Raw genomic sequence first — 23950 nt, 5'->3', positions numbered from 1 at the left:
GATGGGGTGGAGGAGGGATGGAGAGAGCAGAGGTGGAGGGTGGAGGGACGGAGGGATGAGGGAAGGGGAAAAAGGGAAGAGGATGGAGGGAGCAAGGAAGGGTGCAGGGGGCACTGATGCAGCAGCCCTGCACTGAGCCATCCCTGAGCCAGAACAGGAAGGTGCCAGAGCAGGGGCAGGGCACCGCTCTTGGGCTGGGTGTCCCTCCCGAGACAGTCCTCGTCCTCCAGAAGAGCCTGACTTCAGTTAACAGTCCCCGTCCGCATGTTCGATAAAAACTCTCCTTCTGGAAGCCAGTCTTATCTTAGGGCCAAAACTGATCCCAAAGTAAAGGTTCTCACTGACCCTCACTTTTCAAGTACCCTTTTAGTAACCTTGAGGCTGGGGCCTTGGGAACCTCGACTGATACAACAGGACTTGTGACCCCTGAAGGGACTGAGCCCCTGGCCCGTGGGGGCTGAGACCATCTCTAGGTGGACGGTGTGTGAACGGAGCTACAAGGCACCCCGCCAGGGTCTGCTGAGAACAGGAGGGCTGCGGGGCGTGTGGGGAACCTCTGCTTCTGCCTGGTGACCAGAAGGAAGGGTTGGAAGTGAAGCAAAGTGTGTGCAGCTGGGGACTGGCAGCACAGGAGACGAGGCGATGCTCCTCGTAGAAGAGATGAAGCAGGGGTCAGGGTGGACGCCAGCGAGGCCGGTCTGCGGTCCCGCTGACACCTGGTCTTCCCGGCACAATGCGGGCACAGCGGCCCTCGCGGGAGGGCTCAGCCCCACCAGCCCCGCGGAGCCCCCAGCATGGCACAGACTGCTACCTGCTGCAACGCTTTCACCGCGTCTCTCTGCTTCTCCAGCTCCTCCCGCAGCTGGGCCACCTCTCTTCTGCAGCCGGCATTTGTCTCCTCCAGACGTTTGATTTCCTCTTCCTGCATTAACATTTGTCTGTCTGCCAACTCTTTCTTTATAACCAACTCATTAAACCCTTCTGACTTCTCTCTCAACTTCTCTTGTAACAATTCAACCTAAAACAACGAAAATGCTTGAGAACTACAACAGTGAAAACAGTGACCTTCCCAGTAAGCATGCACACACCACGCTGAGCGAACACCGGCCCCGGACGAATTTGTCTACAAGGAGGCGGCACCAGGAGCTGAGTGAGAGATCGTGGTGAAACTGTGATGCAGAAAAACATTAATACAATATGTATTAGTAAAACGAAGTTAATTTTGTCAGTAGAAAAGCTCCTGGGCAATAAAAGAGAAAAACGCCAGGCACGGCAGCACCCTGGGCAGGGTCCAGAGTCGGGCCGGGAGAAGGGCAGTCCCAGACGGGCTCACACTGCCTGGTCCGCTTGTGTAACTGTGGAGAAATGACACAAGCAGCACAGAGGACAGGCGTGTGGGTGGGAGGGGGACCCCACGTCGTGCTGTGGGCTCCAGCTCTGTGGGTGTCAGCCTGGTACACGGGACGACTGTCTCACTGCTCACAACTGAAAATGAATCCACGATCATCTCAAAACATGCTCCATCTTTTAAAAGAATAAGCAAATCAACTACAGCCATGCCAGGCAGGTCCGGCTCCAAGCAGAAGCAAGCAAGACAAGCACGAAACAGGCCCGCGTGCAGCAGCCCTCCCCGTCGCTCGTGCACAGGGAGGGTGGGAGGCAGCGCCCACCACGCAGGCCCACAGCATGCCGTACCTCCTCATCCAGCTGCTCCTGCCGTCGTTTTCACGCACACGGAAAGAAAAAAGTATTCAAAAGTTTAAGTCTTTAAAACGGTATAAAGAACGGCTACCGGACGGGTACTGCGTGTGGCGGGCTGACTTACGTCACTGACGCAGGGGCCCCGGGGCCGTGGCCGGGCCGCCTGTCGGAGCTGCCCCTCCAGCCTCTGGATCTCCCGCTGGAACTCCTCCCGCTCGTGTTCCCTCTCAACAGCCTGCTCCTATGGAGAGAGAGGCAGCCGGCAAGGACATCTCAGAAGCGCTGCTGGGACACAGCACTTCTGCTTCCGAAGGGAAGGGGGACCACCGGCTCAGACGCTGACTGCCCAGCAGGCCTCTCACGTTGCTGCCAGCCCTTCCCTTTCACACACGTGTCCACTAGCCAGGAAATGGGCTCACAGTCACGGGCACTCTGTGAACAGAGCTAAATGAAGAGGTGACCCTGCGGGTGTAATGAAAGGGGACTTGCAGAACATGGACAGAAAGAACAGCCACGGGGGGGCGGGGGGCTGGGGAACGTGGACAGAAAGGAACAGCCATGGGGGGGGGCACCTGTGGACAGAAAAGAACAGCCACGGGGCGCCTGGGTGGCTCAGTCAGTTAAGCATCTGCCTTCATCTCAGGACAGGATCTCAAGGTCCTGGGATTGAGCCTGACGAGGGGCACCCTGCTCGGTGGGGAGTCTACTTCTCTCGCTCCCTCTACTGCTCCCCCAGCTTGTGCGCTCGCTCTCTCCCTCAAATAAATAAAATCAGAAAGAAAGAAGAAAGAAAGAAAGAAAGAAAGAAAGAAAGAAAGAAAGAAAGAAAGAAAGAAGGAAAGAAAGAAAGAAAAAAAGAAAAAAAGAAAGAAAAAAGAAAGAAAAAAGAAAGAAAAAAGAAAGAAAGAAAGAGAAAAAGAGAAAGAGAGAAAGAACGAACGAAAGAATGACAGAACGAACGAAAGAATGACAGAACGAACGAACAGCCACAGAAAGCAGACGGCTCGGGCCTGACTGGGGGATGCGGGGCGTGCAGAGCCTGCATCCAGTGCACACACAGAAGCATGTCGACAACCCCCGAGATGCGCACGAAGAAGCAAAGGGACCACAACAACCTGGCCGCTCACTAGCCCTAATGCTGCAGAGACAACGTCCAGGGACACAAGCAGAGCGTATTCAAGATGCTTACGTCCATGAACTGGCGCTGGCTCCGCAGGTGCTTGTCCAGAGCCGCCATCTGCTGCCTCAGCCCGGAGAGCTCCTCAGCCTGCTTGGCACACGCTTCATGCCGAGACAGCTGTTCCTCCAACTCGGCCTCGAAAACCTTCATTTGGGAAAGCAGGGCTGCTCGGTCTTTCTCAGACTGCTTCCTGGCCTCCAACTGCTCCTGGGTCAGACATTCGACTTCCCTACGAAGAGCTGAAGATACAAAGAAAACAGGGAGAAGAGCCCCACGGATCAGGGCGGGTACTTGGACTAAAGCAGAAGTATGAAACATGCACGGCAGGTGCCCCACACGACAGGGCCTTCTGGAGAGAGAGCACATACACGTCCAGCCTCCCTGGCAGCCCCAGCCCAAAGCCTGGGTAGGGGCACGGCATCCCCGAGGCTCCCAGACCCCACCCCACGGAAACAAGGGGACACCTCCGGGGGAGAACATGCACTTGCAAGCCAGCGTGAGCCTGTGCCCTGTCAGACACTAAGCTCACACCCGAACAGCCACCACTTAGCCAAATACCCACTGAAAATAAAGTCAAGTACTTTAGAAAAAAGAAAAAAATACATCTTTTAAATTAAGATTGGCTAAAATAAAAAAAAAACTTTAAAGCCTGAGAAAACCATATCTTGGTACTTCCAAATGACACATCAGTTAATTTTCTAGGAATTATGACGTTACATATATTCTCCAGTACGGAAAAAAATGTAAGTTAAAACCTTCATCAGAGGGAACACGAGCCCTGATGTATAATGTGCTCCCTGTGCACCCGGGGCTGTGACAGCGTCTGGGAGAAGGGTCCAGGCATAAGTGCGTCAAAAGCCAATCTAAAATTAACTAGGCAGTAAGGCCGCAGTCCGAGTGGAGACTGTAAGTTCATAAGCATCATAATAAAGGAGACTTGCCTCTGACGAATCCAAGTGTTCAAACTATCCCCAAACTGAAATTTTGATTTCGTAAGTTTTCATTACATTTTATGAGCTTTCAAAACTCCTCTAGTTCTATAAAAACAACGTTCCCAATCAATTCTCATGCTAGTAAGTCGGCACCTAGGGTAAATTACCTTAAACATGCAGTTAGAACAAGGTCATTCCCACCCCTGGAGCACCCAGCCACAGCACACATGGCCCCATGCAGGTGGCACTGAGGGGAAGGTGTCATGTGGCCATTCAGGCCACGCTGAGGGCCACCTACGAAGTCGGAGCGGCACAGGAGCTCCACTCAGGGTCCCTGAGCCCCTCCCTCGAGACTTCCGGGGCCCCCAGGGCTGGCCCCGGCCCAAGGACAATGCATCGACCACCAGATGTGGTTCCCTGCAAACCAGCACGAGCTGCGGCTCAGTAACCGCAGAGAGCATCACTGGACAAACGCTTGCGCATTTTCATGGGTCAATCTGCAAGGTTAAAGTTGGCATTTTTGTTAACAGTTTGCCACAAAAGCCTTGAAGTATTTCTCCTCTTTAGTAAAAAACTGGGGCAGTCTGGTGCAGACACAGCTCATCTCACACAGCAATCACTGGACTGAGTTTACAAACCTGAGTCCTCGTGTGCTATGGGAACAGGAATGCCTATGGACGAAAACACAGCATTTTCAGACGTGGAAACAGAAAGTGAGCGGGATTCCAGGGCACGTCTGTGGTCCTGGACAGTCTCTCACATCCACGCTTTTCCGTAATGCCACCATGATGGTCTGAACGTCTGGGTCGCCCTACATCTGAACGTCGAGCCTCACAAATGGGGTGTGATGCCTCCCAGAGGCTCCAGGGAGTGCCCGCCGCTTCTGCATGTGAGGACGCAGCCAAGAGGCTGGCGCTCATCAGCAGGTGGCGTGCCAGGGCCTCTGCCGTGGACTGCCACCCTGCAGGACCGAGGGCACGTGCCATTGGTCGTACCCACCTGCACTACTCTGTGCAGTAGCCCAGGCAGACGAGCAGTCTTCGGGCTGCAGCAGGTCTTGGAGGCCGAAGAGTTTGGCCCTGACTTTTAAAGAAGACAAAAACCCACGTGGGACAGAAGACACTGCCCTGAAAGCAGCCACGTAACATGCCACACACCTGCAAACAGGCGAGGCAGAGCTGAATTTCCCACAAGGCCCAAGGACCTCCAAAAGCTCTTAGACAGTCGGTCAACATTCATGAGGACCCCAGGCAGAATCAGGACTACGTGCTGGATTGTACCTGGGGGAGCGCGAGGTCAGGGAAGGTCAGGAGGTGCTGTGCGGCATTTCATTTATTTATTTATTTTTAAAGATTTACTTATTTGAGAGAGTGCGTGAACGTACACATGTGAGTGTGAGCAGGTGGGCGGGCAGAGGGAGACGGCAGAAACACACTCCCCGCTGAGCCCAACGTGGGGCTCGAGCTCACCACGCTGAGATCATGACCTGACCCGAAATCAGAAGTCCAATGCTTAACTGACTGAGCCACCAGGCGCTCTGGACAGCATTTTGAACACCGTAAGCGTGCGTGAGCCCCGAACAGGAGCACAGGACTGTGTGGGTGGGTGAGGGGAAAGGAAGAGAGGTCAGACGAGAAATTCAGCTGGAGCTAACAATATAAGAAGAAAGCCAACCAGGATCCCAGAGGACCCCAGAGGAGTGACAACAGGAAGGAGCAAAGACTGGCCCCACTCTCGCTTCTGCCAAGGTGCGCCAGGGCTCTGGGCGCAGGGGTAACCAGAGATGCGAAGGGCAACTATGTCCACAGCCTCAGGAAAACGTGCAAGAGGAGCTAGGCCCAGGCATGGCGGAGCCGCTGGGGACGGACCTCACAGAGATGGGACCACTCGGGCCGTGGGTAGTGAAGACGAGGCTGCCCCCCAGCACAGGGCTATGCGGCTGCTCAGGCCCCAGCTCTCAAGTCCTGACACCCTGGAGTACACACGTTTACAGGGTAACTCGGTGGATGGGGTGTGGGCCCAGCCACCCCACGGACCCTGAGGCTGGGGCAGTAACACCTGAAAACGAGCGGAAGGGGCCCCACACGAGGCACAGGATCCACAGAGCACAGGTGCTGACTCGCCCCTCCCCGACACGTGCCTGCTCACACACGCTCACATACACGCACGTGCCTACACTCACACGAGCACACCTGCACACGTGCACTCTCACAGAGCAACACACCCACACTCCTGTGCTGTATACAGGCTCACACGCAGGCTCGCTCACACATATGCTTGCTAACACAACTGCCCACGGGCACACATGCTCTCACGCATGAATGGACCCTCGCTTGACACCAGCATGGCTGGGCACTGGGCAGAGACGGGAGCAGGAGAGAATGGGACAGGCGCAGGGTTGGCGAACACAAGACATGGGCCTGAACAAGGACAGAGCGGACATACGAGGAGAACTAGACACACAGCTTACGGTCAGCAGAGGGAAGTGCCTTCCACCGAGAGAGACACAGGAAGCAGAACGGATCACCAGAAAGAGCACAGGTGGACCGAGAGGTGGTGGGCCACGAAACTAACAGAAGACACCGTGGATCAGTTTCTCAGAAGTCATATTAATATGAAATCCACAAGAGACACAATTGGAGGTGGAAAGACACTTAAAGAGTGAAAACGACATACCAGAGAAAAAACAAGGCCACGTTAAGTTTTCAACATCAGAAGTTTACCTCAAAAAGTGGAAAAGGGACAGAGATATGTATAGGTAGACAGATGTTATCACAAGAAAGCCGAGCAAGAAGAAGTCTGGAATGATTACACACAGACCTTCCGGAACATCCCATGTGGGTGGAAACCAAGAGCCACCGACAACTCACTGCACCTCAAGAAACCACGGCTGTGGGACGCACCTCTCAGCACAAGTAAGCGCCCGCCCAAGAGAGCTCACGGGATGAAGGAGGCCAGAAAGAATAAAGACAAGGCCCAAAACCAATGAGTGGAAGACAAAGAAAACGGCAATGCCCAGCAACCCCAAGAGCTGGTTGTATACTGAGGGAAATTAAAAAGAATAAAAAACTGGGGAAAAGAAAAATGACTTTCCCGAATTGTTCGGGGTGGCACAAAAACGGCTAAGGCTGGCCACAAAGGAGACCTGTGCACTACGACCCACGCGAGCCAGAAACCCAGGCGGCAGAGGCAGCTCGCTCCAGGCCCGCCGCGGCCTCAGTGGGCGCGGAAGCACGGGGATGCGCACTGAAGCCGGCCGGGGTGAGGGCAGGTGAGGAGAGAAGCTGGGGAGAAGCCGAGGGCGTGAGACACGCGGTTCGGGGGAAGGCTGAACCCACACGGAGGTGCCTCCTGCAATTCTGCCCCTGAGGACGGCGCCACCCGGCAACTCAAGGATCCCAACTCTTCATGCTTTCACTTTCATACTTTAAATACTTTAAATACCTGAAATCACAACAAACTTTCATTACAACTATGTTTTCCTACTTAAGGTTAACATTACGCTGTTTTTTTAAATTTTAAATAAAAATTTTAAGTAGCCCGCATTTTCCCACAGTCTTGACTACTTGCCTCAAACAGCAAAAAGCTTTCACCGAAAGCAGCGACATTTTCAGTAGCCTCCTGTTTGCCAGAGGCGATTCTGACCTCACACAGGCTTAAGAAGGTTCAGTGGCCACCAGGATGACCAGCCTCTCTACCAGAGCAGCAACCCCGGACGCACTGTGCCAGCCGGCACGCATGAAGGCCCCTCTGCTCAGGGCTCCCGCCTTCTTTCCTCTGCCGCCAGCAGAGTGCGCATCGGTAGAAGACAGCTCGGCTGCTGCCCCTGCTCCCGCCCTTCGCAGCTCCTGCCTCGACCCCAGAGCCAGCAGTTCTTACCAGCTTCTCTCTCTCCTGCTTCTGCAGCCAAGGCCTCCTTTTGGGTCCACAGGACAGAGTTCTCCTCCTTCAGCTCTGCCTGCTGCTGGGTCGCCCGCTGCAGCTGCTGCCTCAGGCTCTCCAGCTCGACAGCGAGGCCCTGCTCGGCCGTCTCCTTCTGGCCCAGAGCTTCCTGCAGGCTGGCCTTCTCCACCTTGAACCCTTCGATGATGCCTGAGGAGACGGGGAGAGATCCAGCTGTGGCAGGAGCAAAGATGGGCCAGACGAGGGCATCCCAGCCCCAGCGAGACGTCAGCCATGAGACGTGAGAGCTGAGTGGTCACGCCTGTGTCCCGTTCCTGGATGGACAGCACAGGGCTGGTGCACCCAGGAGGTGCAGGAGCCACTGGACAAGGTGACACGTACAGGACACCCCCACACCACACCAGCACTCGGCACAAGGGGGTGCCCAGGCACCAGAGGCGTGGAGGTCAGACGGACCACAAATGTCACTTTCTGGGGCACCCACTGCCTGTGAAGAGAAGACTGGCACTCACCTCACCACACAAGGCAACGCTGAGGTTGTCAGCTGGGGAAGCAGCGCTATTGCGCCTGTAATTTGGGTCACTGAGGAAAGTCGCTGAGGCCTCACACCGTGCATTGTTTTAGTTTTACATCTTGCTTTTAACACTTGTGTTAATACCTCCCTTCTATTTACACCACGTGCCTCTGGCCTGTGTGCTCCTGCAGCCTTTCCTGCCCACAGCCGACGCTCACCCTGCGCCTGGTGCAGCTCCAGCGTCAGCCGCGACCGGGCCGCGTTCTCCTCATCCAGGCGCTCCAGTAACTCCTGGTGCTTTCTCACGACCTGCGCGGTCTCCTCGTTCTTACAGCTAAATTCTTTCTCAAAACGAGAATGGATTTGACGTGCTTCCTCTAGCTGTTAAAACACATTTGAACACCGGAACTGCATGTCAAAATAAAGCTTACGTTAACACCAAAAGAACAAGAATTCTGGCATACGCAGAGTTCTGACAAAACCACAAGTACTCTCTAAGAAACAATACTGACGTTCAATATTGCGTCAGTTACGAGACAAATCTGCCCATTCAACAATTTTCAAGAAAGAAAAATTTTGCAAACACAACGCAGCACAGAAAAGTCACATGTTTACGAACTATCGATACCACATATCTGCACAGTAATGCTGTTAAGGAAAAGGTGCATTTCAAAGGTCACGAAAACTGTCCATAGAGATTCTAGAACCTGGTCAGGGATGACCACCTGGCACTCCACCGGTGGAGGAGAAGATGGGGAGGCCGTGGGTGGGATGGGTGGGAAGAAAGTCTCCTTGGGCTGGTAACCACTGCGGGCAGGGGGCCTGGTGCATCTTTACCACCTGCAGACCCTCCCTGACTCAGTCACCACAAGGCCCCTCTGGGCCTCCTTTGATGCCAGCCAGGCCTGGCTCAGTTCCAGGCCCCAATCCCACCTTCCTCTCCTGGCAGCCACGCCCTCCCCCGCCCAGCCTGAGGCTCCCCAGGCCATCTACAGGCTGGAGGGCCCAGACTACCTCTGAACTCAAACACCTACACGCAGCTGTGCTGACAGACACCTGAGCACCTAGCCTGGGCCTCCCTCCACCTCCTTCACACTTAATGCAACTCCAGCTTCCCCAGACCCTGCCTCTGAGGGCATCTATTGGTTTCCCCTTGAAAACAGCCCAGAGGCTCCCTCTTCTCATACTTTCACCAGATAGGGAAAACTTACTCAAGGATTTCTGGGATGTAAACAGCATTAGCTAAAAATGCTTATTTTCTAATTGGGCTGGACGGGAAAAAGAATCTATACTGGTTTTCATACATTCATATTTAATGTCTCTCAACTGTCTAAAATGTTCTAAAAGGTTAACAAATATAATTCCCTTTGCTGGTGATAATCTCTAACATAAATATATTCAATGTGAAATTAAAATGGTGCAGAAGGTGAAGCAGAGTAAAGGCGAGAGACTGAACCATGTGTCCTTGACCTGACACTCAGCTTTTACTTTCCACTTGCAGTAAGCCTACTACTTCCAGAATTTCGGTTCAGGAAAAACACACAGAAGAATATCATTGGTAGTAACAGAAGATCAAAACAATATGAGAGGAAGGGAGGTGCACACCCAGAATTGAGTTTCTTCCCCCAAACGCCCAAAGGAGGAGAGAACAACGAGAGGAGACAGATGCACCCGGAAAGAGCCAACGCCCCTTCTCACCCTGCAGGTCACAGTCAAGAATCAGAAACACATGTGTATGGCACCCAGCAGAGTGCCTGGGAGCTGTGCTAGCCTCATCTATGAAGCTTATGTCAGGAAACAATCCAACCTATCCGCTTAGTCAACCCATTATCCTTCCCGGAAAAAGAGAAACACTAGCAGGAGCCAAAACAGGGCCACAGATGGACGCACGTGGAGCCAGGCCTCACCTGCCTGGTGGAGTCCAGAGCCAGCTCCAGCAGGCCATCCACCGCCAGGCCAAGGCTCCGGTAAATCCTCCTAATTGGCTGCTCACACTCCAGAGAACTTTCTGGGCTCATGAAAAAGCTTTCACAGATGTGACTGCTAATTTCAGCCTCTGAAGACATCTCCACACATTCAGGCAAAGTCCTGTCCAGCTCCAGCAGGGCTGCCTCGGACCCAGGCCACGTCTCTTCAAGCACCGGTGCTGCAAAGTGAGCAAACACAGACACCTACATATGCCACGTGAAAACAAGCTCACATGACCAGTGCTGTCGAAGGACGAGCACACCCATGTCCCAAAGACAATGACCCATCTCAAGCTTCGGGAGCTCATCCAGCTCAGCCCCCGTAGGAAAGGAGGACAGCACCCAGTGCCCCGGCCCCGGGGCTGCAGGCTCAGGGCTGTCCTGGCACTCACCTGCAAACAGGGCCTGGCCGCCGGACTGCACATCAGGTAGGCCCTCGTCCTCCAGACACAGCCCCACCCGCTCGCCGATCCGGCTCTTCAGGGTGATGGCAGCCTTCAGCATCTCTCCGAACAAACTGAGCAGCCTTCGCAGAGCATCTCGGAGCGCTCTCCTGAACAAAGCACACAGCAGACAATGGGCTGTCAGCCATGACCGTAACCCTGTCTGACTCAGACAAGAGGGGCACAGCCCAGGGGGCAGCTCTGCCAACAAGACCAAACCTCTGGGCTGCTCTTCACTCTAACAAGACATCATCTTATTGCTAGATTTAATGGGCTCCTGTCCCTACTCGCAGCCTTTCTGACCCGCAGGAGGAGAGCCCTCTCTGTCCAGAGCACAGGGACCCCGTCCAGGACGTAGCTGGGGGCAAAGTGCTGCCATCTGTGTGTAAACTGGAGCCGATGCAGGGTCCTCACATCCAGGAGATGCCAAGGCCAAGTGGGCAGGAGACAGGCTCATCTACCCCCATCCATTCACATACTCCCAAACCCACCATGGGCCTGGGACAAGGTCTGGACTGAACAAAACGCATGGAGAGCTGCCCCTTACAGAGCGAAGGAACCAGGGGAGAGACACAGGAAGGGTGGGTGGGAAGGAAGCAGCGGGGCAGACTATGGAACATACGAATAGCTGGGGGCCCAACGGTTCCCTGCTGCTGACCAGGCCACCAGAGGTGGCTACCAAGAGCTTGAGGGCAGGCAGGCACAGGATGTGGCCCTGTGGGGGGAGTGGGCGGAGGCAGGCACGAGGATGACCGCGGATATGGTGGGTCGGGGAGCCCAGGGGTCAGCTCTGCTCTGAGAAAACAGAAGTCACCCTCAGAGCTGGCCCCACCTCCTCCTCATACCCTGTCCAGGCCAGGATGGCTCCAGACCCCACGATGACCCTCAAAAACGCTGAACTCTTGTGGGTGTCGGGGAGTCTGCAGCTGCCACTCGCCCAGCTGGCCACATCTCCCAAACACCTGGAATCCTCTGCTGTCTGCCATGTGTCTCCCGTGTGTGGAGCTGGTCATGCTGCACCCGCACTCGCCTTGGTGTCTGAGGACAAGGGAGGCACAGCATCGAACCACCAGACAGCTATAAACCAGTGCTAAAAACACACATAAGCTCTTCACGCAGAGCTCTAAAACCATGAGAAGAATTCAAGGAGGTCTGGACAGAAGGACAAGGATGCCCATTCTCTGCACATCCAGTGCAGGGGTGAGCGAGGCCTGCCTGCCACGGCCTGGTTTCTCCTGACCTTCAATGACGCACACATGCACAGGAGCTGCTGTGGACAAGGGTCCGGGGCTGCAGCAGAGAGCGACAGGACTGCCAGGCACTGCACAGAGACAGCGGATGGAACACGGGAGAAAGGGGTCCAGAGAAAGGCCCCCCGCAAGCCGAACTGTCCAACACACGAGGCTGAGCCAGCTGCTCAGACAAAAAGGAGACTTTCCTGACATCAGGTACAAATAAACGGATAACTCAGCAGCCCCTGGCACATGGCAGACGTATGCGAAAAGCAGAAATAAAGCTCTGAGACCACAGGAGAGAAGATCTGTATGGTCCCAGAGTAGGACCTTCTTAAATAAGACTCCCCCCCCCAAAAAAAAGAGTTAAGATGGCAGAGGAGTAGAGGACCCCTCTTTCAGCTGGTCCCGAGTCGAGCTGGATGGGTACCAGACCAGCCCGAACATTCACGGAATCAGCCTGAGACGCAGGAAGATGCATCTGGATCTCTACAAACGAACATCTCCAGCGCTGAGTACTGAGGTACGAAGCGGGGAGCCGTGAAGCTGCGCACAGATATCGGAAGATAAACAGAAGGGGGAGGGAGCTGCTGCGTTCGGGTGCCGGGAAGCGGTAGCCACCTGCACGGGAGAGCAGAAGGACTCGCGGACCAGCACCCGCGAGAGAGCAGACTGAGACCGTGAGCCGGGGAGTGCGTGCCACCAGACTGAAACAGAGCTCCGGTACACTCACTGGAACCAGACTGAGACCGGGAGCTCCGGGAGCGCGGGGCTGGCTGGCGGCTGGTGGTGTTAGAAACACAAAGGACAGAGACGCGCCGGCCCTGGAAGTGAGGGCTGGGACACCAGGTGTGGGGCGCACATCCCAGGACGCTGCAGGGTTGAGCAGCACCAACAGAAACAGAGCTAAAGTGGCCAGAACATCAGTGGAAAACGGTCTGCGATCCCTCTGTTCTGAGACAGAGGCTGAGATTCGGCCACTGCTGCTCTGACTCTCAGAAGAGGCACAGCAAACCGCCAGGGAAAGCCGCCAGAGAACAAAAGCCTGGGAACACCGGCTCACAGCGTGCCCATCCCCATTCCCCCTCGCAGGGGACACGGAGACTCTACCCAAACAGGGTTGCCTGAGTATCGGCGCGGCAGGCCCCTCCCCCAGAAGACAGGCTCAAAAATCAAGAAGCCCACATCCCTAAGATCCCTATAACACAAGGGCGCACGGCCTGGGTCCTGGTCAATAATTTGGGCTCTGGACAACCCTGCAACCTTTCCTCATCAGAATGAGAAGAAGGAGAAGCCCCCCCCAGCAAAGAAAAGACAATGAGTCTGTGGCCTCTGCCACAGAACTAATGCATATGGATATAACCAAATTATCAGAAATGGAGTTCAGAGTAACAATGGTCAAGATGATGTGTAGACTTGAAAAAAGTATTAACGAAAATGTTAATGAGAATATAGAATCTCTAAGGGTGGAAATGAGAGCGAATCTGGCAGAAATTAAAAATTCTATGAGCCAAATGCAGTCAAAACTAGAGGCTCTGACGGCCAGGGTGAATGAGGCGAAGAACGTATTAGCGAATTGGAGGATGGGTTAGTAGAAGAGAAAGCTAAAATAGAAACTGGGCTCAAAAAAAATCCAATCTCAGGAATGTAGGTTAAGGAAGATTACTGACTCAATGAAACGTTCCAATGTCAGAACTATCAGCATCCCCAAGGGGGTGGAGAAAAACAGAGGTCTAGAAGAGATATTTGAACAAATTGTAGCTGAAAACTTCCCTAATCTAGCAAAGGAAACAAGCATTCATGTCCAAGAGGCAGAGAGGACCCCTCCCAAGCTCAACCACGACAAACCAAACACTACCTGTGCCCACTGTTAAAATGACTAAAGGGACATCACGTCAACAGCGGAGCCAGGAGGCAAGCAGGGGGAGCAGACCCAGTAGAAAGAAGCACCTGGCACCTGGGTTTTTACCAACCCAGCAGGAGGACAGGTTCTTCCTCCCAACCCCACCCCCATAAAAGCCCAGCCAACGAGCGGCCACCACAGCCCAGCCAATGAAACATTCACAAAAGGTTTGCTACTGGGACTCCAGTTGGTTTCATGCTTAAAAATGATGCGCATTTGCATTTGTAACTAAGTGGACTGACTTAACCAGAACTAGTTTAGGACTTCAACAGCCATCACAAGGAACTGCTGATCTCCCTAAACTTGTTTTCCTCAAAATTAAATTAGAAAGCCATGGCTCCTTAACAAAAGGAAAAAAAAAACCCTGAATGGGATAACTATTTTAAATGGTATCTTGAGGCTTCCAGATATTTTCGGATTGTTTGCCTCTTTACAAAATATTACTTCTAAACTGAGGCAAACTGGGGCACCCCGGTGGCTCAGTTGGTTAAGCATCTGCCTTCACCTCAGAGCCCAGCATCAGGCTCCCTGCTCAGCATGGAGCCTGCTTCTCCCTCTCCCTCTGCCTGCAGCTCCCCCTGCTTGTGCGCTCTCTCTCTCTCTCTCAAATAAATAAATAAAATCTTTAAAAAATATATAAATAGTAAATAAACTAAGGCAAACAATTGAAAGAAATCAGAATGGCTTCTGAGGCCTCTTTACCTTCCCCCCCCATCCCCTCTGCAGACAAGCGGCGACCACCAAGTACAGGGGTCCTGCCCCCAGTGCCATTTTCCTCTATTCTCTCTGACAAGCTTCCCTTTTCCTCTGAACCTCTTCCCACTCCCTCCTCTCCTGAACCTGATAAAACCTGCCTCTCTAGAGCCTTCTGAGGACCTGCATAGACCTCAAGCTTCTTATGTTTTCTGAACTAAGACCAAACTGCGAGCCATAGTTAGAGTGTCCTTAAAGTAACTAAGGGCTCTGACACGTTTGCTGAAGTAAAATTTTAGCACAGTTACTCAAACTTACCAATCTGGTTTCTCACATTTATATCAGCTAGTCCACATGCTTGTTGGTGAGGGCAATGCCAAACACTGGATGAAATTAGCCCAAAGGAAACACCCCCAGGGGGGATTTAGAGAATCCAGCCCTCGACTTCCATCAGGATGCTACAACACTCTCGGGAAATCACTGAGCAGTTATCGTAGTTTTTTCTAAGTCTGCCGATTGGAAGAAAACTCAGGCTTGTACACAAAAGCCTAACAACCCTCTTCAAGACCATTACAATGAACTCCAAATAGTCTTTTTTAACGACTGCGCTACCCAGGCGCCCCTAAATAGTCTTTTTTAGATGCTGAATCCACCTGGGAAGCATTTAACTCTCTCTCTGTATTTTTTAACAGGCTGAACTGGGATCTTTCTCTTTTAGTTGAAAAGCACCAGGACAAAATTGGAAACTGCCCACTCCAGATTTAGTGACTATGGCAAACCAGCTGCTTACATCCTACATGAGTCACCTAAAAAACTGCTAAAATTCTTAACTTTCAAATCTGGCAAGTAAAGGCCCCTAAACAAGACCAAAAAACTTACAGTTTCTGCTATTGCAAAGAGCCAAGACACTGCGGGAAAAGAAGAAAACTATTACAAATGTAAACACTTCAGTTACCTCCAGCCCTCTAGCCAGCCTTTTCTTTTATTTTCTTTTTTTTAAAGATTTTATTTATTTGAGAGAGAGAGAGAAAGAGAGTGAGAGAGCACAAGCGAGGGGAGAGGCAGAGGGAGAAGCAGGCTTCCCAGTGAGCCGGCAGCCTGATGCGGGACTCGATCCCAGAACCCTGGGATCGCGACCCCAGCCAAAGGCAGACGCTTCACCCACGCACTCCTCTAGCCAGCCTCTTCTGACGTAGGAGAGGACAACCAGGAAAGGTCCTTCCTGGCACTGAGGGACAAGACCACTAAATATGAAACACCGGACTCTTGATCAGCAATGCCTTTGAGGAAAGACCTTGATCAAAAGGGGGAAGTGTAAAAATTAATAAAAGAAAACTTCGATTAGAATGTGCTCAGGAAGCCAGAGGGGGAGCTCTCAAGGCCGACCAACTGCAGACCTATCAGGAAGACGGGCACCTCGACAAGTTACTGCATTACTACTCCAGTAGGAAGAACGAGGGTTTCCTTCTGCCCCAGCAACAGCTCAGCCAATGGGAGCCAATCACAACTCGGCCAATGAGAAACCACTACACTTTCAACACCCAGTTTACTCCAATGGACTTTCTGTTTACAACAGTCCCAGCCCTCCCCCTCTATAAAAGAGCTTCCTCTGCTCTGGTCTTCAGACTTGCTTATGGTGCTGCACTAGCTAGCTCGTCCTGTTATTCCTGAGAACACCCAACTTTTGCTGGTAAAACAAACCAAAAAAGTGACAATTTAATTTTAAGGTTAATACCACATTATAGCATCATATTTTGTAATCTGGCAAAATGTGAAGATTTGGCAAAGTGAGTGGTGGGTATATAGGTATCTTACATTACTGAGTACTTTTCTTGATGTTTAAAGTCTTTTTAAATGAGAAGAAGAATGTGGCACAGGGTTCCACCCCGCCAGGTATCACTGTGCACTCCCGCCAGTGGAGAAGGCACTAGGGCAGCTGTGACAGAGAGGAGTGTGTGACTGACCTTTCACGGTCAGACAGGTCAATGTCGGACTTCAGCATTGAGATGAGATTTGCGCCTTCCTGGTTTTCCCTTTCACGCCTTTGCTGTAGCTTCTCCAGTTCAGAATGGCACTCTTCCACCTCGTGACTTAAGGATAAAATTTGGTCTTTCAGCTGTTGAGGAGAAATTGTTACAGCTTTACTTAAAACAATTTAGTTAGGAATAAACTACTTCAAGAAATACTCATCATCCCAGTTAGCAAAAATATGGCAAATTACGACAGTGATTAAAGGTGAAAATTACTAATAGGGTTCCCACCCCCATCCCGCCATTATTCATTGCCTACAAAAACAGAATACATAAACATTCTAGCCTGCCCCAGGCACCAGGGGGAAGGGACAAATTCACCAGAGATTATTCTCATGAATAAGAACTCAAAATCTCCTTTACAGTCATTCAGAATAAATATTAATTTCCAAGCAAGTGAAGATGATTCTTACATATTTCTCCTTGAAAAAAGAGCCAACAGAGGTGCCTGGGTGGCGCAGCCAATTGAGATCTAACTCTCAGTTCTGGCTCAGGGCATGATCTCAGGGTCCTGGGATAGAGCCACAGTCAGGCTCTGTGCTTGGCCGGAGTCGGCTTGAGATTCTCTCTCTCCTGCTGCCCCTCCTACTCGTACACGCATGCTCTCTCTCTCTCTCTCTCTCTAAATTAAATAAATGAATTTTTTAAAAAAAGTCAACAATCACAGGGTCTCAGTGGGCTGGTCGGGTAGGTGCCGCCAGCTGCCCTGGGCATCCCTGGCTACCATGGGCTCCCCAGGCTGCTTGAGCACTGACCACAGGTCATTGTGGTTTTGTCATGCAGCTTAGTGAAATGACAAGTGTGTCTTCCTAGCAATAGAGTGACCTGAGCCCACTGCCAACCACAGTTCTTTCTCAGGGTTGGCTGAGTTTACTGACAAGAACATGGGCGTTTCCCCACAGAAGATGAAGGAACAGAGAACATGACAGAGCATGACTGTGCACACAGGCAGCAGAGAGCCAGGCAGGCCACATGCCTGTCCCACGCTGCTGTCAAGTATTGGGAACAATGGGTGGGCAGTGGATCAGCCAATGGGTGACATGCCTACTGCCTCTAGCTCAGGATCAGACGGGTGGAGCCCCAAAGCAAGTGGACTCCAGGTGGAGAAGCCCTGTGCTGGGACACACCCAGCTGGCATGGACATGTCTTCATCCAGGAGCAGGAAAAGCAGGTTTGCATGGGTTAGAAAACTGGTAAGAGGATACCAGAGTAGGACCCGTAGAATGTTAGTACAAAACGGAAACAAAAACCAGATAAAATAAGAGTGTAATTTTGAAGCCCCTTACTGCAGGAATGAAAGCAAACTGCAAACATAATTTTAATGCCGTGCTTGTAGGGAAATTAGAAAAAAATACAGATTCTATAGACCACTGGTTATGTCACACTAAGATGGCAAACAATGACCAAAAACAAACAGAAGAGAAGAGAAGACGAACAGTGAACCCAAGTGCTGACCGCACATGAAACTGGTACCCAGACGGCTCCAGGCATGGTTTGGCCCCAGCTGGTGGGGTGTGAACAGGCGGCAGACCTGCCGGACTCACAGCATGGAGCCCCATTCTCAGGGTCGGCTGCGGGGTCAGGTAGCCACACCTGTGAGGGCCAGGAACACAGGCCACCACGATGGCTGATTCCACTCTTTGAGTCTATGGGACATAGACTTTTCCCTTTGCCAGTCCTGCTCCCTCTCTTTCACAAAAAAGTGCATGGTCACTGGGGAAAAAAACCTAATAGATACGCCTCAAGCGACACTGATCAAAAAAGAGAAAAGTACAAATAAACATCTTAACAAAGCTTTTTTTCTGGGGCGCTTTGGTGGCTCAGTCAGTTAAGTGTCTGCCTTCAGCTTGGGTCATGATCCCTGGGTCCTGGGATCGAGCCCCCATCGGGGTCCTTGCTCAGCGGGGAGTTGGCTTCTCCCTCTCCCTCTGCTCCTCCCCCTGCTTGTGCGCTCTCTCTCACTCGCACTCTCTCTGCCAAATAAGTAAATAAAATCTTAAAAAAAAAAGAAAAAGAAACAGTATTAGTATAATCCTGAAAGGTCCACATTGTGAGACTATCTCAAAAAATAGTATAAATAGGGGTGCCTGGCTGGCTCAGCTGGTAGAGCATATGATTCTTGATCTCAGGGTCATGAGTTCAAGCCCCATGTTGTGTGTGGAGCCCACTTAAAAAAAAATTAAGAAAATAGTATAAATACACACCTATACTTACAAAGGAAATAATGAACAACTCAACAACAAAAAACCAAACCCAATTCAAAAACCATCAAAGCACTTGAACAGGCATTTCTTCGAAGACATACAAATGGCCAATAAGCTCATGAAAAGTTGCTCCACATCACTCATCATCAGGGAAATGCACATCAAAACCACCTCACACCCACTATGACGGCGATTATAAACAGAGAGAAGATGGTAAACAAGTGCTGGCGAGGACGTGGGGAAACTGGAACCCTGTGCACGGCTGGCAGGAACGTAAGACAGGGAAGCCGCTGAGAAGGCAGTATGGCAACTCCTCTAGACATAAACAGAGACCCCATATGACCCGGCAATCCTGTTCCTCGACACACACACCCCAGAACTGACAGCAGGGACTGGAACAACACTTGTACACATAGTAACGTTATTCATAACAGCCAAGAGGTAGAAACGGCCATGCAGGGGTCTACCAGCAGATAAATCCTGAAGAGATAAATACAGTGTGGTGTCTATATGTGACAGAACATTATTCAGCCACAAAAAACCAAGCAGCTTTGACCCACGCAACAACATGGACGGACCCCACGGGCATTATGCTGAGTGAAATGCCACGGACATGAGAGGACAAATGTTGTATGATCCCACTTCTAGGAGGTCCCGAAAGTGGTCAAATTCACAGTGGCACAAAGTAGAAGAGTGGGTGCCAGGGGCTGGAGGGAGGGGAAATGGGGAGCTAGTGTGTAACAGGGGTAGGGTTTCTGTGGATGATGATGATGATGGGCAGTTCTAGAAATGGACAGTGGGGACAGTTGCACAACCATGGGAATGGGGTTAACGCCACGGAGCTGTACCCTTAAAAATGATTAAAATGGTAAATTTTACGTTACGCATACTTTACCACACACACAAAAAAGTAGTAACAAAGAAAAGAGGTTTGCCGCATACCTGCAGAATTTGGTGATTCTTCTCCTGAAGCTGCAGCAACAAAGACTCTCTTTCTTCTTCGTGAAGAGACTGCACGGGTTCACACTCTAGCCTGTGTATCTCCTCCTTTTCATGCAAAGCAACTTTCTTTTCACTTTCAAATTCACCCTGTATAAAAGTACATTATTAACAAAAACAACAAAAATGCCATTAAGCTCTAAAAATTATGCTTGTTCCATTTCTTTGCTGTTTGCTAAAACATAGCTCATTCTGCAAATATTGAGTCCATACTGTGCCAAGAGCAGTGATCACAAGGGCAAAGTCACCACCACAGTCACCCCCACCACCCACATGTGTTCAAATGCGCTTCTCCTACAAGCCGGCTACCTGTCCCAAATGATCACAGTGAGAAACTACCCATCACCAGGACATCATGACCATCAGAATCCAAGATATTTAGAAACCTAGGTTCCTTTGGTTTTAAACATAAACCCTACTTCTTCCTAAATAATAAAAATTGTTCTTCATAAGGTTCACCTAACAAGCTAAAGTATATCAATGAAATAAGCTTTAAAAAAAAAAAAAAAACTATAGAAGCAGCACTTCCAAAATGGCAGAACAAGGACCTCCAAAATGTATTCCTCTATAAAAGCACTGAGAACACTGACAAAAACTGTCAAAATCAACTTTTTCAGAGCTCTGGAAATTAAGAAAGACTTGTAACAACCCAGAGTTTACTAAAAACCACGTCTGAGTCTCCATCAAAACAGCAAGCTTTGAGGTATTTAAACTTGCCCTAATTCCATCACTCCATCTCTGGTATAGCTCCAAAAACCACAGCCAGGCAGTCATGAGGACTGGGAGGAACAAAATGGGTCTGAATCTCCCAAAAGCACCACCCCGCCAACTGTCACTAACTGACCAATCTTGCAGCTCACTAAAAAGCTCCATTCTCAAAGATGATCTCTCAGTGCTCTCTCCATCAACAATCCTATCCTGAGGCCATTTATCAAAATCAATCAGCAGCCACTGTTTAACATCACAGTGGCCTGAAACTGATAAAATGGTCACAGCTGGAGCGAATAAGAGGCAAACAAAAAAACTTAAAAGGAAACACTAGAGAATGAGATGTCAACAGGGAGCTTTGAAAGGCTCCAACATATTCCTGGGAATTCAGAAAGCAGGTATAGGGCTGTGTACCTATCAAGGAAAACCTAAGAAGGCTCTAAGAGTTCACGCCTTGTCGACCTCACACTCACATGAAGTGAAGGAAGAGAAATCTGCTTGCCAGAGCACTGAAAGCATGCCCCACCAGAGCCCCGCAAAAAAGAGACGGAGTAGAAAGCCAAACTAAAGAGAGATTCTGGAGCTGAGAAGTACAATTACTGAAATGAAAAATTCACCAGAGAGGCTCAACAGTAAATCTGAATGGGCAGAAGAATCAGCAAATATGAAGCCAGATCAAGAAAAACTATTCAGTATGGAGAAAAAAAGGAAAAAAGAATAAAGAAAAGTAAATAGAAAGGCACCTGGGTGGCTCAGTCGGTTGAGTGTCCAACTCTTGATTTCGGCTCAGGCCATGATCTCAGAGATTCTCTCTCTCCCTCTCCCTCTGCCCCTGCCCCTACTTGCACGCTCACTCTGCCTCTCCCTCTAAATAAATAAATAAATAAATAAATAAATAAATAAATAAATTATTAAAAAAAAGAAAAGAAAAGAAAAAGTAAATAGAGCTTCCAAGGCCTGTGGGACACCCTCAAAGACCAACATACACATAATGGGAGTCGCAGAGGAGAGGAGAAAGGGAACAGGGTAGAAAGACTGCTTGATGATGTAATGGTCAAAAACCACAACTTGGATGAAAAAATATTAATCTACAAACACAAGAAGCCCAATTAACCCCAGGTAGGATAAACTCAAAGAGATCCACACCGAGACACATCCCAATTAAACTGTGAAAGACTAAGAAAAAGAGTCTTGAAAGCAGCAAGGAAAGTGACTCAACACAACCCATCCTCAGTATGAGATCAACAGCTCCGTACTCCTCAGAAACCGCAGAGGCCACAGGGCAGCAGGGTGATATACTCAGTGCTGAAAGAAAAAGACTTAACCAAGAATTCGATATCCAGGAAACTGTCTTTCCAAAATGAGGGAGAAATTAAAACATTCCCAGGTAAATGAAAACCGAGAGAACTCATTCATTACTAACAGGCCTGCCCTGTCAGGACACACTGAAAGGCGTCCTCAGGTAAAGTGAAAGGACACTACACATGAATTTGGATCCACATGAAGAAATGAAGAATGTGGTAAAGGTGACTGAACAAGTAAACTGAAAGACAAAATAAACATAATTTTGGTCATTCTTTTCTTCTACCTGATTTAGAAGAAACTAAATAAATCAATGAGCATTAATTATACATAATTGTAGTTTTATGATGATATTAACACAAGGGACAGAGAACGAAATGAAGCTACATAAAAGAATAGATTTTAAACTACTAAAATTAAGATGGCATTAATCTGAACTATACTGTTATAAAGTGTTCATTGTAACCCTCAGGGCAGGCACTAAGAAACTACAGAAAAATAAACATCAAGGAAATTCAAATGAAAAGATGGCAGTAATGGAAAATTAGAAAAACAAAAGAGATAAAAGATACATCAAAAGCAAACAGCAAGTACTGATATAAGCAACAGCATCTGTAACCCTAGAAAGCACTGTGCTGAGTGAAAGAAATCACATATATCGTATGATTCCATGTCTATAAGGTCCAGAAAGATTAGTGGCTGCCAGGGGCGGAGGGACGGGAGAGGCAGCTAAGGCGTGGGGAGTTCCCTTTGTGGTGATGTGAATGTTCTGGAAGTAGAGAGCAGTGACAGTTGCCCGGTGACTATACTAAAAACCACTGAAATGTCTACTTAACAAGAGTGATTTTTATGGTATGTAAATCATACTTTAATAAAGTTGTTGTTAAAAACCAAAATAAAGCTACATTGAAAATCCTAAGAGTAGGTGTGGAGTGTTCACTGATTCTGCATATTCTTCCATGAAAACAGACTACTTCAAGCAAGAGGAGCGGTGAGGTGGCTGCTGAGTCACCAAAGCAAGGCAATGAGACCCAAACTTTCTCAGATTTAAAATATGTGATGACAGTTCTTAGCAGAAAAGGTATAATAACCATCTAATTTAAATAGAAAAAAAATGAATGAAGGAGTTGCCTAGAAAAATCTAACACAATGCAAATACTTTGTGCTGACTTCGCATATCACCGTTAATTCAGAATAAAATTTCTCACTGACTTTGCAGATGAGAAGGACAGCAACAACACAGGTCTTCACCCCAGTACCCTGGCTGTGTCACCTGCTGCTCTGGTAATGCTTCCGACGGGCACCTGAGCAGCTCAGCCTCCTGCTGCTTCTCTGTCTCCTGCAGCTCGGCCAGAGGAGCTGGGCGCTGGGCCTCAAGCTCTGCGGGAACCAGGGTGCCCTGCGTCGGCGAGGAGGAGGAGTCAGCAAGGAGGTCTTCCTGCACACATACACATCCATCAGTCCGGGATCACCTTTAGTCCACGTGTTTTCACAGAGATGACACAGGACTCGGGCTACAGCTTATAGAGAACGGTGAACCGTTCCAGGTTCTGGATTCTCACCTTAACCACAATCATCAGAAAACAGGGCATGCATGGCATAACACTAACATTATACCTTCAACTTACAGAAACTATTTCTGAATTAACATTATTTTTATAAACTTTCTCTTCTGAAATAAATTTTACTCCAAAACCTTTAAAAAGAAGCATCAAGTGCAAATCCCAAGTTATCACACATTGCAAAGTTTCTGAAGTACTTAAATTACCACATTTAAGCCACAATTCCCCTTCTGGGGGAAGGATGGGGTTGATCCAGACCATCCCAGCTAGAAAGGAGCCGCAGCCCTGCAAGCAATCAGGGCTGACCAGGGATGCTAATTCCGTGAGTGTCAGCCACAAAGTGTGGTGAATACGGGGGGAAACCCTGAGTGCCAACAGAAACCACAGACCAGCAGGGCCAAGGCCAAGGGACAGGAACCATACTGCCTTTTCCAAAAAAAAACCAGATCTCAGGAAATACTGCCACCACTGAAGGACACTGGGAAAAAGAAGAAAACCATCAACACCCAAGAAGAGAAAACCATACCCACCCCCACCCCCACCCCCGCCTCCAGCACATGATAAACTATGACTGACGTGGGAAACACAGGCAGAAGAAAAATTATTAAATTTCCTGACTACCTACAGCCCACTGACAAGTCCTTGAAACAGGCAGAGTGACCTGCCTCTAGGGACTC

The 23950-nt window shown here is 50.0% G+C and overlaps 1 protein-coding gene across 9 annotated transcripts in view; it reads right to left on the bottom strand.

The window, feature by feature from the left end:
- PCNT (pericentrin) overlaps window positions 1-23950 on the bottom strand; it is a 129981-nt gene that overhangs the window by 49052 nt on the left and 56979 nt on the right. For 3 of the 9 annotated variants that reach the window (XM_045776972.2, XM_045776968.2, XM_045776976.2), the window contains 12 exons: window positions 22985-23149; window positions 19645-19791; window positions 16433-16584; window positions 10590-10750; window positions 10138-10376; window positions 8449-8611; window positions 7693-7905; window positions 4452-4484; window positions 2891-3120; window positions 1826-1942; window positions 1696-1713; window positions 812-1018 (listed from right to left, as the gene is read on the bottom strand). In XM_045776972.2, the coding sequence (XP_045632928.2) occupies window positions 812-1018; window positions 1696-1713; window positions 1826-1942; window positions 2891-3120; window positions 4452-4484; window positions 7693-7905; window positions 8449-8611; window positions 10138-10376; window positions 10590-10750; window positions 16433-16584; window positions 19645-19791; window positions 22985-23149 (1845 nt within the window). The remainder of the gene's footprint in view (window positions 1-811; window positions 1019-1695; window positions 1714-1825; window positions 1943-2890; window positions 3121-4451; window positions 4485-7692; window positions 7906-8448; window positions 8612-10137; window positions 10377-10589; window positions 10751-16432; window positions 16585-19644; window positions 19792-22984; window positions 23150-23950) is intronic. The other 6 variants (XM_045776975.2, XM_045776977.2, XM_045776971.2 and 3 more) reach the window with 5 other exon arrangements.

This window comes from Ursus americanus, chromosome 4, assembly GCF_024610735.1.
Source record: "Ursus americanus isolate L20-20 chromosome 4, mUrsAme1.1.p, whole genome shotgun sequence".
Lineage (NCBI taxonomy): Eukaryota > Metazoa > Chordata > Mammalia > Carnivora > Ursidae > Ursus > Ursus americanus.
Note: the sequence above shows the minus strand (reverse complement) of the source record. Positions and strands in the feature narration are given on the sequence as shown.